The following is a 14,705-nucleotide window of genomic DNA, read 5'->3' as shown; positions in this document are numbered from 1 at the left end:
CTCTTAACTTGTCACACTCCAATAAAACATCACCCTTGTGTTTTTCTTTTTTTTTTTTTTTTTTCTCCTTTTTTTTCTCTAAATCCAGCATGAGAAATACAGTACCTGCTATGGCAAAAATACACATAAAATGCAACATTTCAGCTTATTTGTACATTAGTAGAGTTTAAACATTTTATTGTTGGTTTTTTTTTTCTTTTTAAGTGAACCAGTGATTTTAAGTACCACTATACTAAAAGTAAAATAAAAATATAGAAAAGGAGGAGAAGGGGGGCACAGCCAGCCATACGAGAGCACCTTCTAAAGTGCTGAGTTTCTGTGTCCATGGAAAACCCTTAGGAAGTTCAAACGCCTGTGAGCGTACGGGATGGAAATGAAGATGAAACCCAGGTATGCAAGACATTGTGTCATCTCCTCTACACTCCCCCTGTTTGTCCTGTATCTTTCTTTACTGCACACTAGAGAAGGAGGGGAGAAACCAGAGCTACGGTAAGAGTTTAGTGAAGGAAGCCATTTCAAGTATAAGAAAAAAAAAACAACACAAAAAACACTTATAGGTAACTTGCAAATAGCATCAATATACACACAGCCACTGTTTTTATTATTACAATGTCTGCTTCTGGGGGACAGTGTTTCAGGCAAGAGGACTTTAGCTGTACCTTCCTGTTACCTATTTATGTGCAAAGTAGAAAAGCTGCCTTTTCTAATCCAGCCATTTTGGACATCACCGATTTTCTGTTCTGCAACCTCCTCCCTCCGTTTGGGAAGGAGAGAGGAAGGCGGCATTATTTTAACAAGAAGACTAGATGAAATGAATCTATTTCTCCATTCCTCTTCCAGACACACCCTTCTCCCATTACTTGATCGCAATGAAGAGAAACTCGCCAAACATCTGATGCCCACCATTAGCCAGTTTCCTGAACAGGTAGAAGGCATTTACCTTTGTAAACATAATCCCTTATGTTTGTGGAACTCGAAGCAGCATTTCATTACCTCCATCCGAGTGGTGGAGATGAAAATAGATCAGAACACTCCCCCGTCACTGCTTTTCCTCCTCCCCCTCCCTCCCTCCACAGAAAGATTACATTTGGTTACTTTTGTTAGAAGGTGGGGGTTTTTTTTGGTTCTTTAGGGAAAACACTTAGCATTTAATTCAAAGTAAACATTACGGAATTACCATCAGCAGAGTCATACTGCTGTTTGTTCTGCTTTCTAGATGAGAAAGAAAAAGCACTGTGCATCAGATATTTCGCATGTTTTGGAGAGGATGCGGCAGAAATCCAAGATACGTATGTGTGTACATCCTACGGGTGCACACGCATCATTTTGGCTTCTTTCTCTGCAGAATCACTGTACGCGCTTCACCTCGAGTAGTGGCAGAAATGGAGGGTGGCATACGGCAACCGGGGAGAGATGTTCCTAAGGCCACGGGGAGCAATGCAGGACGGAGAGGACCAGGGAGTGTCAAATAGGAAGGTTTCAGTTACAGAAACCATATTCTTGATAGTTCAAAGGCCAAATTCCAAAAGGCATGGGCTCACATGCACATCCCTGAGACGCACATCCAAGAAAGAAGGAACAGCGACCACGTGATTGGAGAGGGGAGAAAGTAGCAGAGGTTCCCTGACAGCCGTGGGACTTACCCAACAAAGACCTCTTCCCCCACCACCCTCCCAGAGACGTTCTGGGGGGGCTGTAAGGCATGTACACAAGCAGCATCGACTATCGTTCCCTCCGTTCCTATGTTTTATCGGCAGGTGATGGCTTCTGTGTGTTGTGGACAAGAAGAGACACTGCATTTGAAGTGTGACTGGTAACACACTGAAATTAATTCAGGGAAGGAAACAGAAAGCTACTCTGCCCTTCATCCCTGGAGCAGCAGCATAAAGTGGCAAGGTTCTTCATATGACAGTCCCCTCTCTGGAAGTACACACCACCGCCTCCCCTTCCTGATGGCAGGAAAAGACGAGTCCACTTGAAGGATGACATTACCAAAAATGCTATTTAAAGGCAGGGAAAAGTACACAAACTGATTCTGATTTGGTGATCTGGTGAAAGAAGCAGCAAGCTCCAAGTACTTCAAGTCTGAAGCTTATCTAAAAGTACAACTAGAGACATGCAACCTGCAGCAACACTGGCATATCTACGTAAGGAAGAGCAGAGGGGAACTGGCATAAAGACAGAGGAGGAGTATGAGTAACTGAATCTCCATCAACTTCTGTTATTTAGGATCTGAGTGTCTGATGGCTTTAATCATTAAAAAAAAAAAAGTTATCTCCCTCCACACAAGCAAACAAGGTAAAAAGAAAAAGTGATCTTGCTGTAATAACCTCATAATACTTCTATCATGCTTTTTATCTTTAAAGCACTTTACAAACATTTACTAGTTGATCCTCACAAAACCCCTGTGAGGTAGGTAAGTATTATAATTACCCTCCCCCCGTCCCCCCCCCTTTACAGATGGAAAAAAAAACAAAGGCAAAGAAAGTTAAATGACTTGCCCAAGGCAAGGGAAGAGTAAGGGCCAACGTAAAAAACTTCAGGAGTTCCAGGCTTCTGGTCCTGTGCTCAAAACCACTAGTTCAAACATCTTTTTAGAAAGGAGGTAAGAGATGGAAATAAAAGCCCATTAAGTTCAGAAGAAAAGGTAAGATTTAAAAGGTTACATCAGAAGGGGAAATATACCACGAGGTATTTTTGTAAGCAAGTTTAAACTTCAGATTTTTTTTTTTTTCTCCTTTTTTTTTAAAGGCAATCTGACAGAGTGGAACCCTGATAAGATCACATCTGCAAGGCAGGCACAGATGCGAGAGTGATCAAGTCTATTACTTATTACAGTACTGTGAACGTCAACAAAAATAAAACTGCTGCATGAAAACACTGAATACAGGCAGGATAATCTCTCAGTTTATGATATTACATCTAAGATAATGCCAAGGATAATGCAGGTACCATGGTACACCATGGACAAAGGAAAAAGTCAAGTCAAAGGGTCCCTATTAAGATGACGAAGAGGGCAGTGAGATCTATGTTTTTCTGAGGAGACTGCTCCTGGAAGCTCAGCAAGCTTCAAGGAACACACATAATTCACAATGACTGCGTTTTAGAGATGTGAGGAAGTGAATCCTTTATGACCATTATGATACCACCTTATAGTAAAAAAGGATAATTTCTTTTAAAGAGGGCCCTGTCTACACATCAGCCTACATTCCCTAAAATTTTGCACACTGCCAACATTAATGCTAAGTCACTGGCAGTAACATCAGACAACAAAGCACTGGTAGCTGCTGATGTTGAAAAAACGCAGTCCTCATAGCCGTGCTTTGATCAGCACTAGAAAGTTAAGTACCACCTCCACCATCTTGTCCATAGCTGTGCTGTCACTGTATGAGCTGTGCCAGAAATAGCAGCAAAGAAAATTCTAGGGAGAAGAAAGTGTAGACATCAAAGACCAGCTGTGTTCCAGTTCTCCTGGAAGAGCGCAAGTACTGCTGTAATGGAAAACAAGGAGTAAATCCAAAAAAAGGCAGCGCCTGTGGCACTGTGTTTCCTGAGCTTGACACGGGCCAGAACACAGGAGGTGGTAGATCGTTTCCCAGGTAGAGCTCGCGTCCCACTCACCCTATTGGCCCTGGGTTAACACTGCACGGCTAGAATTCACAATCCTGCACAAGGTTTAGAGCCGATTCAGTTTTGTGGTCAACACTGGTTTTGCAAATCTCTGCCCAGTTACCTATTGGACAACTGCTGAAAAAGAGAGGTTCTTACCAACTCCTTTTTATTTCTAAGTCATTGCCTCCCCACTTCCCCAAAAGATAATGGATATACCATGGACACAGAAACTCCTAAACAGTTTAGCAAAGCTATCTTTGTCCCCTACACCCCCTTTGCAGAATGCATAGTTTACAATTCACTTACAAAATAAAGAAGCAATGCTGACCACATATGGGACCTTTTTTTTGAAAAAAGAACAAACAACCTCTTCTTAAGTTCAGTATCAAAATTCACATTTGCATAATAATACATTTCAAGGCCATTAGAGAGGAATGAGAGCGAAGCAAAGAAAACTGCAGAGTCTCTCCTCTCTTTGTCTTCCTGAATAGAGCTGAGGGATCCCACTTGAGTTTCTTTTCAGGGTGGGAATTACGAAGGGCTACAGAGACAGCTCTTGATCTTGTACACCTCATGTTTTGAGTGGGACGAAGAGGTGAATTATTAGAAAAAAAAACAAATGGAAGGAGACACTGCAGATTCCCATGTTTAGCTACAAACAGCTTCGAAGAAACAAAAAATTACTTCAGATTTTTTTTCCTTTTAAACACTTCTACCTCACCATTTCAAAAACTCTTTTTTTTCTTCTTGTGTAATACCCTGTTCATTTAAATGGCAACGTTAAGTGTGCTGGAAGTTGAAGGGTTGAAAAAAAATAAATTTTCCTGTTTCTCTTATCAGGACACGGACAGAGAGGGTAAAAGTGTGCCTGCACCCACTATTTAACAGAAGCTACAAAACATCATCTTCTCTACATGTATAAATTTGTCTCAAACATCACTGTTTCAATTCTCCAGTGCTTACAAAAAATAAAGCCACACACACTCACACTCATGCACACAAACATAAAGAGAAGCCACATAATACATATACAAACTCAACCTGCAACGGCAGACTAGCCTAAAACTATCAACAGCTTCTGTGCATCACGACATCCCTTTGCACCCCCCACCCCGATCTCTACCACATATGAATACGTATTGTGCAGTGTAGAGACCAGCCCAAAGATGCTGCTTGTCAAAAGGGACCAGTGGGCTGCAATCTCCACGGCTGACCTCTTGAAAGAATAAATTGACCATTGTCTCCCCTCCAGCCCAGTGGTCTCCTCAATTAGACAGTCACTATACTCACAAAGGCACATTCATAAATACCACATTTAACTTACTGCTTGTAAAAACATAGAAGGAGGAAAACGTTAAGCGCTTAGACCCCAACCCATCCCTACTGACCCAGCAAGAAGTATCACAAAAGCGTATCACTTGGTGAGACCTTAATCTACCTTTAGAAGGTACATATTAAAGAAGTCTTCCAACACCTCTTTTTAAAATTTTTTTTTGCATAAATGAATGCTTTTTTTGTTTTTGGCTTACATATTTTGGAATACAGCACACTTACTATAAAGCTCTGTTGTAAGGCTACCCCCTAAAGTAAGGCTGTTCTACCTTGGCTTGCATTTTCACTTCATTTTGCTTCTTCTCCACACGTTCCCAAAACAAAACAAAAAAACCCACACAGCGCCTTATATAGAAAGGGTAAGCCATATCTGGCAGGGAGAGGGAGGGGAAAGAAAGCACATAATATCATAACCATGTCACTAAAATAGCTATTCTAACAAGCTGTGCAACCTGCTCTTACTGCTCAACAGTAAATGATGAAGAGAACGTTCACTTACGGTTGTGTTTCATCTGAAACAGGAGAAGCTTCCACTTTGTCTCAATTAAAAAAACCAAACAGGTTAAACAAAAAAAAAGAGGAAGTTAGTTCTGCGAATGCAACAACACACACTAATACCCAAGAGGAGGCATTTAGTGCTCAAGGAAACATTTCTTGCTAAGCACTGCCTCCTTGTATTGTGCATCCATGTGAACTTCTCCAGTCTCTTCTCTTCCCCTCTGCCCACCACAGTCAAGAATGTTTGCTGCAAAAATACTCAATGCTGGCTGGCACAATGCATCCTTCCCCTCCTTTTTTTTTTTTCTTTCTTTTCCCCTGGGGTGCTCTGTATTCATTTACAGAAAGGCTGTCAGAGTCAAGTCAAAAGAACTCCCTTTCTCACTACACAGTTAACAGGAGCCCTAACACTGCTGAATGTCACCAGTCCCAACTGTCACATGTACAGGGCGAAAATGGCTCTTTGCAGAGGGCACTTGATTTGCTAGAAGCTTTCTTAGATAGCACAGGATTCTGGGAGACTTTTAGGGAAAAACCTTCCTGCATAGCTCGATGAAAAGCAACACGCACGCAAACCATGGATGCAAACGGACGCTGTCTGCTGCGTGCCACAGATGAAGCTGCATCTATCTTGGCCTGACAATAGTTTTAAAAATAGGCTCCAAACCATCAGGAGCTGTGGCGCTTTTTGTAGCACAGATGAAACCTTAAATCACTTTTCATATAAGGATTAGAAGCTATAGTTACTACATCACAAAGTTTAAAGTCTCACATAACACCACAAAAGAGAGAGCTATATTTTAAACAGGACCCTGACTCATTTTAACAGCAATGTAGACAGACCCTTGAATTCTACGGTAGACAAAGCTCTGCTTGGCGAGTCATTACAAAATGGACCTGTTTCCTATTATCTACTGCAGGGGAACTTTGGTAAAATTCAGCAACACTGGTATTTACAGTGATGGGACACTTACGCAAAACATTGTGAGGGACATGAACTAGCAAGGCTGCTAAAAATCTCCAGTTAGGCTCCTGTCGTTTAGCCCAACCAAAAACTCTGCTCCAGCATAATTTTTGCTTTGTGTCTTAGGTTTGGATGTGAATTCAGGACAACAGGGAAAACCGACTCTGTCTAGATCAGGGAATTTTACATATTTCTCCCCATTACTGTTAACATCCTTCTGCCGCAGGTGGAAGCCTACTACTGGAGGTGAAGGAAGAGAGTTTGGGTTTTAGACATCTGTATTTTGATCACCACGGGAATGACTGATATGATCTAACTAACAGTATCAGTTCCTAACATTGCAAAATAGTAGAAAATAAACTACAGAACGGAAACGGTATTTTGTGCAAAATCGATTTAGACAAACTAACAGATTCTGCATATGTTGTTTCAGACTCAGGACCAAAGTTGCACTTCAACAGCATTTGTTTGGTTGGGTTTTTTTTTTTTTGTTTTTTTTTTTTTTTGTTTGTTTTTTTTTTTTTTTTAAGAATTCATTTCAACTTAGTTTTCTTGGCATTACTTTCCTGCCCACAAATACATGCATGCATATTTACAATTAAGAAAGCTGCTTCTGCTAGGGGAACCTTACCTCTTTAGAGAGAAAAAACTACCTTTTACTCAATCAGGACTCATACCCTGAGATGCTAACCATCCACCACAAAACCAGCATTTCAACCCACTTGAGAAACCTGGATACTAAAGTCACATGATTTACAGTGTATGTGATATATGCAACACAGATACTTGCTGCATTGGAAATACAACAGGTCCTCATCAGCTACCTCGGCCCTGATCCAGCTAAGGCTTACTTACACAAAGAGCCCTTATCCGAGCAGTACTCACTCATTTAAGGTCAGTGGGACTAATTCACGTGAGGATCACTCCTGATTTCCTGCACCAGATTTGGCCAAATTTGGGTATCTCAGATACACAAACAGTACTCCTCTTAAAGTCAACATGAAAACAATATGCACAAACAAAATCAGAAGCCTAACAGGTATATGTAATAAAGAATGAAGCAAAAAAACCAACCAACCAAAAAAACCCCCACCCCTATAGTACTGTTTGGATGCACTACTAAGACACAGTGGAAGATGTGGCAGCATTTTTAAGAAGAAAGAATAGGGGAAAAGTTTTAAGGAAGAAATGTTTAGAAATCTCATGGCCAAAAAATAAAAAAAGGCCAACTTAATATAAAGGTTCAATTGTTATTTAATCTTTGAGGTGGTTATCCCAGCCGCTTTGTTGAAAACATCCTGTTTATATTGCAGAGGAAAAACACACTTGGCTTAATATTCTTGCTCATTACACAAGCCACTTAACATGAATCAAAATAAAAAACTTGTAAGAAAAACCTGACACCCTGTGATTGGAAGAAAACCCCAAACCAACAAAAAAACCCACTCTCAAGACTGCTGGGCAAGTGTCCAGGCAAAAGCGTAAAAACACTGGGAAAAGATGGCAAGTCTTCCAAAATACATGGTACTAAAACTGCTTTCCAAAGTAAATGTCAGAGGTCTCAACACAGGTTTCTGAGCTGTACTCCCCCCTCCCCCCCCTTTTGTTTTGCTTGCTAGACTTTGTTGTCACTGCTAAAATGAAATACTCAAATGGGGCAAAGAATTATCAAACCCATTGAAAAATTCTCAACTTGATACAGACTGCAGAGTGGGGTAAGCAAAGTGGCTGGTAACAAATGGACACTGCTAACATGTTTGTTTTTTATGGATTAAGCACTGAAGGATTCAACACCAGGAAAAAAACAGGAATGCCGAAACCACCTGTAAAGTATGTATATGTTTAAACTGTATAACCTGGAGAACTAAAACCAAGAACTAAATGATAGAAGAGTTCTGTTTGTCACCTGAGAAAGTAAAAAGTGTTTTTCAGTGAAAGATGTTACATTTGATTTTTCTCTGGAAAGAGATGCCCATAGTCATTCCAAGCTCTGCTTTCCGCAGCCTCTCTTCCCTACCTTCTTTGTCAATATGTTTAAACAAGATGCTACCACTGATTCCCTCCCCAGAACAATTTTATAAAGCCCCAGAAGTACCCTAACATCAATTTCCACTGACTTTTTGCAGCTGTGAGCTCAAATAGCAGCAGAATATTTACAACATTACGCGATGGTTGTCCCCGGAAGATGAGTCTGGTTAGTGCAGTGCTGAGAAATTGCTTGCAATGGTTAGGAGTGCCATGACTAAGCCATACCAGCAACATCATCATCGTTAACTGCGTGATTTGGAGAGGAACAGAACTGTCAATGGCAGTTGGAAAGTAGTAAGCTTAATGTCACTTTAACAATTTAGGAAAACTATCACCAAGGAGACAGTCACTAACATTTGCAGGCCTGCACGTTTAGAGAAAGGAGGAGCAGACTGTTGCACTGCTGTAGTACAACAGGTTTGGACCCAGCAGACTGCTGATGCTCCAGACCACCCACCCTTCAGCAGCCAGGCATAACCCGCTTCCAAGTGGCTGGCAAGTTCCTGGGCTCTTTTTGACTAAATTCTAAGATTTCCTCTCTTTCAGGACACTGCCGATTTGATAAAACACAGCCTCTGGCAAAGCACTCAAATTCCCTCTGTAAAATAAAAAAATAAAATCCCAAACTCCCTAAATAAACCCTCGTTCTACTGGCCCATGAAAAGATTTCCTTTTTCCCCTAAAGCGCATTATTATTACTGATGCTGCATTATTTTCAACACACACGTATACACTCAGATGTACACGCAGCGCAACATGAAAACACTGGGCAACTGATATGAAAAGGACAGGAATTTGGCATCTGATTTTTTTCTTTAGATAATAAAAAGTTCTCTCAACTATTGTTATGTAACTCATTGCACGTTACGCAGCATGCTCTTTTTCCTTAAGAACAGGTACATCTATTCCCGTAAAGCGGCTATACTGCCTCACTTTGCCTCCTCTTCCCTCCCTTCCCCTACCATAGGGCATGTGGGTGCATGTAAAAAGGCACTAGCGCGGTTTTTGTGGTTTGAGCCTAGCCATTTCAGGCAGAGTCAGCCCCTGACCCTTAGAGCTGGGAGACAGTAGTTGGCCGTCCCAACACTGAACTCTGAAGTTCAAGACTGTAAGCCCTGACAGCCAGCAGCAATAGGGTGAACAGAAGAGTTTAACAGATATTTTCCTCATATAAAGTAGAACAGAAAGACTGGGAGGTGGGGTGGGTGAAGAAAAGCAAGCAGCAAATCTCCAAGTGGGGAATAAATTGACCAAAGAGCTGAAAACAGGAAAGTTGATTTCTAATGTACATTTTACTGGAGTTTTTCCATATTCTCTCCTTCTTCTGTACTGAAAAAGCCAGGATAATAAACCTGCTTCATTATTGGGTATTCTGTCAGCACTGGTTTTCATTAGCACTACTTAGAAGTGGTTTAAAGAAGCACCATCATTTATTTCCTGCTAGTCATTCTAACTGAGGACTCTTTCAGTTAAACTATACTGCATTTTAATTAGGTTTATAGTTTCACTTTGCTTTTAAAAAGGTGCTTGGAAGAATATTTATGTTTCATTTCAATTGAGAGGGAACAAAGTGATAGATTTCCATTCACACACTTCTCTTCTCCATGCAACTGCACACGTCTGCATGAGTAACAAAGCACTATAAATGATAACCCCTCTTCTCCCACAACTTGTTCAACATTACAATGAATTTCTGTTGCTGATATTGAGAAGTTTTCTTACTGTATTTTAATTTATACAGTCTTTATAATTCTTGATCCCCCGCTTGACAGTAACATTTGGAGATTTTTTCTTTTTTTCTTTTTCTTTTTATTTTTTTTTTTAGCATTTTTATTTTAAAGTAAAAACTTTCAAACATTTTGAAGATTCAGGAACTTGTAAAAGTTTATCAACAAGAAACAGCCATCTATCTAGGATAAGATAAGGTTAAATAAACCATCTTCAAAAAACTGGCTTCCTACCCTAGAATTCCTGAGAATGCTTGCAAATTTAAAGCAGGAAAATAAAATGTTAAAACAAAAACAAAAACACTGTTAAATGCTCCCAGAGTTAGTCTTCATCTAAAATATATATATGCACTTTTTGGTCTTTTTTTTGTACGTTTTAATTTTTTTCCCTTTAAGCTTACAATGGAAGAACAATTTAGCTTTTCTTTTTAAATATTTCAAATCCCTCATTATGTCTTGTAAACAAGAGGGGCTCTAGCACCCGGCTTTCACCGTAGTATCGCAATGAACTCAACTAGCCCAAAGTGCAGGAAAAGGGACCTTAGGGCAGGTTGGGAGAGAGAAGTGAGGGTGGAACACAGCAATGAACCAGCACGTATAGCAATTCATGTGACAGAACAGATACTGCTTACTTGGGCCAAAGGTGCTTCACTAGGAAGTACTGCTGGCACAGGACTTTGAAGAACCTGCTCTGCGTGTCCGAGTGCAGCTGGTCTTCGAGTAGAGACTAGCAGAAACAAAGCTTTATGGATGTGTGCACGCGAGGGGCACTAGCTAGCAGGAGCTGGAAGAGAGCATTTTGTTTCTTTGTGCACGGTGGGATGGATGAAGGAGGAGACATGATAGAAAAGTATATTCAGAAGGGGCCAGAGTATGCTGCACACTCCAGTTTACTAAACAAATACAAACCTACTCGTACTTTTTGTCACATAACACTTTGCATACAAATCTACAGGCATGTGTATATGCAGCATTTCCCTCAGTCAGTTTTCCTTGTGACATTGGGTTTACATAGAAAGGGCGAATTAAAAAAAGCCACGCAACTCCCTAGCCCTTCCCTCCCACCCCCAGCACACACACACACACGCGCACAAATGCATGCCCCTACATTACTTGAATCTGCTTTTGCTTCTCCCCACCCAACCCACGGTTAGAGTTAAATGTATTAGACATTGCCATATCCTTCAATGAGAATGCTGAAGAGACGAGACTCCCATATCCTCCCCCCTCAGGTCATAAAGCCTGAGCACTGCTCCCGCTGAGGGCTGGAATGGACAGGTATGTGCTGGTACAGAATGTCGGCACTTTATAGACAGTATAACAGCTAGACAACACCACATGGAAGTCCTAGCACTTATGGAAAAAGTACCGGCATCTCTCTTCCCTCTTCTCCCGGCCCCACCCCCCCAAAAGACTTCCCACTTCGTGTCAAGGGATGTTCCTTCAGGTCTGCTACAACTCTTTTCACAACAACAGGTCTTAAAAGTTTTGTTCCCAGCGCACACATGCACGCACACACTGGCTATCACTGTGGATTTTAGGTCACCCCTATCCTGCCCAGATTACTACTACACTGATGCTAAAAAAACCCCAAACCTTTCCTTAAATACAGAAATTAAAAAGCAACAGTACAGAGAAAGTAAAAACAAAAAACAAAAAGGTGCAATACTTTTTAAAAAAAAAAGTCTTTGCTAGTTATATACCTCCCTAAGCAAAACCACGTACACAGGAAAAAACACAACACAGAGAAACAAAAGGAAACGTTTGAAGTACACACTGGTTTAAGAACATTCGTAAGTAAACGTTTCTGTCAGTGATGGTCTGGCGCTGTAATACACCAAGGCCTGGCACAGGTAACGCTCACCATGAAGGACGCAGAAAGGAGTTCGCTGCATGTGCTTTCAGGAGATGAGGCAGGCCGGCCAGCAATTTGCTGACACGATTTCGTTTTTTGTCAGTTTTAATACAAGCGGTAAATCAATCAAAAGGCTAATTTGGTTGGGCTGGACTTTCAAGCTTTTGATGGATTCTTCAAGAATGAGTATGGGTGCCTATTTAGGTTTGGGGGAGAAAGGAAACACTCGTTTTTTAAAAAGGTACTGAAGCTTGCAAGAGACTGAATAAGAACATTTGTCTTAGTTGCACAAAAAATGGCAATGTCTTCTTTCCTCCTCTTTTCCCCGTTGGAAGAAAAAAATGGCTTGCATTATATAACAAACATTCTAGGGTTCACTCAGTACAAAACCCCCACATGCAGACATAAATAAATAAATACACTGCTACTCAAAAGACAACATTGGCTCCCCTCTCACCAAATCCTTTGGATATGGCAGTGTTCTGCTCTACCACAGGGTTAGAACAAGGGCTAGGAAGCAACTACCCACTCAATATGATCTGCAGACTTGAGATAGCACCCTGCTAAAATGAATTTAAAAAAACCTACTGACAATTTTAATCCAGCCCAACTGGATTCTGCTTCAGCCACAGGGACTCCACCATGCCTGTCTTGTTTTCAGAATCAAGACACGCAGATGGCCAGCCAGCCCGTAGACCATCAGCAATGCAGCGTTTCAAGATTATATATAGAGAGAAAAAAATGCACACACACGAACATGTGCACACACACTCACACAGAAACAAGCACACGTGGGCAGTTACATGTGCCAGAACACACTGGTACTTATCAACCAGCCAATCACAAAGTGTTGGTTTTTTTGTTTTGTTGGTTTTTTTTTCTGTTTTGTTTTGTTGTTTTTCTTTTTTGTTGGTTTTTTTTGTGGGTTTTTTATTTTTTAAAATTTTTTTTTTTTAGTTATTTTTTTTGTTTTTAAAGTGAGGCTCCGTCAAGTCTTCCCCTCCCCCCAACCCTTTTTTTCATTTGAACCCCTCCCCTACCCCAGCCCAACATGGTAGACCTAAGGACGGAAACACACCCAGTGCAAACAAAGTTAAAAAGCTATTTTTTCAGTATATATGTTTCTTAGCAACAACTTCCGTATAACATGAAAAAGTGAAAAACTAGAAACTAATTTTTTTAATTTTTTGTGTTTAAATTTAAATGGTATGTGTACTTGCTTCACATTGTCTTTCTAAGTTGGCGTTCATGATTCAAGTATTTCAAGAGTGATATGTTCTCTTTTTGGATTCATATTCCAAACGAAAAAACTGAAGTTATATAAGGGAGGCAACTATGTGCTCAGACAGTCTGTCAATGACCCACCTTTTTTTCTCTCTCCCGTTTTCTTTTTTCCTTTTATAAATGTATTTATTGCAAGTTGAAAAAAACAAAAAGGTCAAGTTAGTGCTGCTGCTGTTCCAAAAAAGGTCACGAGGTCAGAGTTGAAAGTTCTAAGTTCAGATTGAATCCGACCCTCCTCCCAGAAGGTCTCCAGGTAGTAAGGGAGCAGGGCTGCCCATTCTGTGTGGATCCTCTACGCTCGGGACCCCCCACAAGCTTGAAGAATAGTTTGGGGGCCCCCACAATGAAGCGCCAGTGAGATCACCCCCACTGCTGCCACCGCCGCCACCACTGCTCCACTGCCCAAGCCCTGTTGACCCACCAAAGAGATTCAAAGCAGGTCCAACTGGGTCGGTCTGGTTCTGTCCTGTCTCCAGGGATTGCCAGCCTGCTGTGGGTGCACTTGGGGTTGCTGCAGGTGTAGGGGGCTGAGCTTGTGCCAGAAAGCGACTAACCTCTTCATCTGTGGCAAACTCAGCCAGGATGGTAGTGTTTCCCAACACACACCTAGAAGACAAGAGATACAGAAGGAAAAAAAATTGTAATTAGAGCCAGAAGTTAAGGGCAAGGATTTCAGAAGGCATGGAAGCAACAAACACTCTTACATGCCCAAACCAAAGGAGCTTGCCACAATTGAGCGAGCACAAAAAACTTCAGCTGTTCTGAACAGTGAAACTGACTCAAGACACAAGAACTTCCATTTTATAAGGGGGAAAACACCACCCCAAACCAACCAACCAAACCCCTCCTCTCAACATCCAGTTGTTATGCCTGCAACAAAACCTTTCTAAGTTTAGACTAAGGTCCTGAACATTAACACCAAGAGCAATAAAAGTGCCTTTACAGGGTAGCTAAAAAGGCAAACGCACATATGCCACCTTTCAAACAAAACAGAGGAAGAACAGGGTAAAAGCCTGTGAAATTCAGGATAAAATTAGTATAGTTCAAAAGTTTTCACTCACTTTAAGGGCTTACACCATGCCACCCCACAAGATTTTTGTCTCAAAACCTCTTACATTTTCAAAACACACCAGAGCCACAGTCAGTTCTAAAAAGCTTAAGAACAGGAAACCTAAGATCAGCAGCTTTTCAAGTAAGCTGTTTCAGGTATATCTCAAAACTATAGCAGATTCCTACACATTTGGGTTATGCATATAAGAATGATTTTCATCGGAAACAATTCACAAGCTTTTATAAAATAGCCAAAATTGTACAGTAAAGGTGCATACTGGTCACAGTTCTGTCCCATTTGCACGTTCTTAGTTCTGTTTGTGCCAGCAATTAAAGTAACACAAACAGAAGGAGG

The 14,705-nt window shown here is 41.0% G+C and overlaps 1 protein-coding gene across 27 annotated transcripts in view; it reads right to left on the bottom strand.

Moving 5' to 3' along the window:
* Window positions 1-40: 40 nt before the first annotated feature.
* Window positions 41-14,705, bottom strand: part of TNRC6B (trinucleotide repeat containing adaptor 6B) — a 148,051-nt gene continuing 133,386 nt past the window's right edge. For all 27 annotated transcript variants that reach the window (XM_049821986.1, XM_049821983.1, XM_049821977.1 and 24 more), the window contains one exon: window positions 41-13,906. In XM_049821986.1, the coding sequence (XP_049677943.1) occupies window positions 13,516-13,906 (391 nt within the window). In that variant the 3' untranslated portion in view covers window positions 41-13,515. The remainder of the gene's footprint in view (window positions 13,907-14,705) is intronic.

This window comes from Accipiter gentilis, chromosome 18, assembly GCF_929443795.1.
Source record: "Accipiter gentilis chromosome 18, bAccGen1.1, whole genome shotgun sequence".
Classification (NCBI taxonomy): Eukaryota; Metazoa; Chordata; class Aves; order Accipitriformes; family Accipitridae; genus Astur; species Astur gentilis.
The sequence above is the reverse complement of the archived record's forward strand: the minus strand, read 5'-3'. Positions and strand labels throughout refer to the sequence as shown.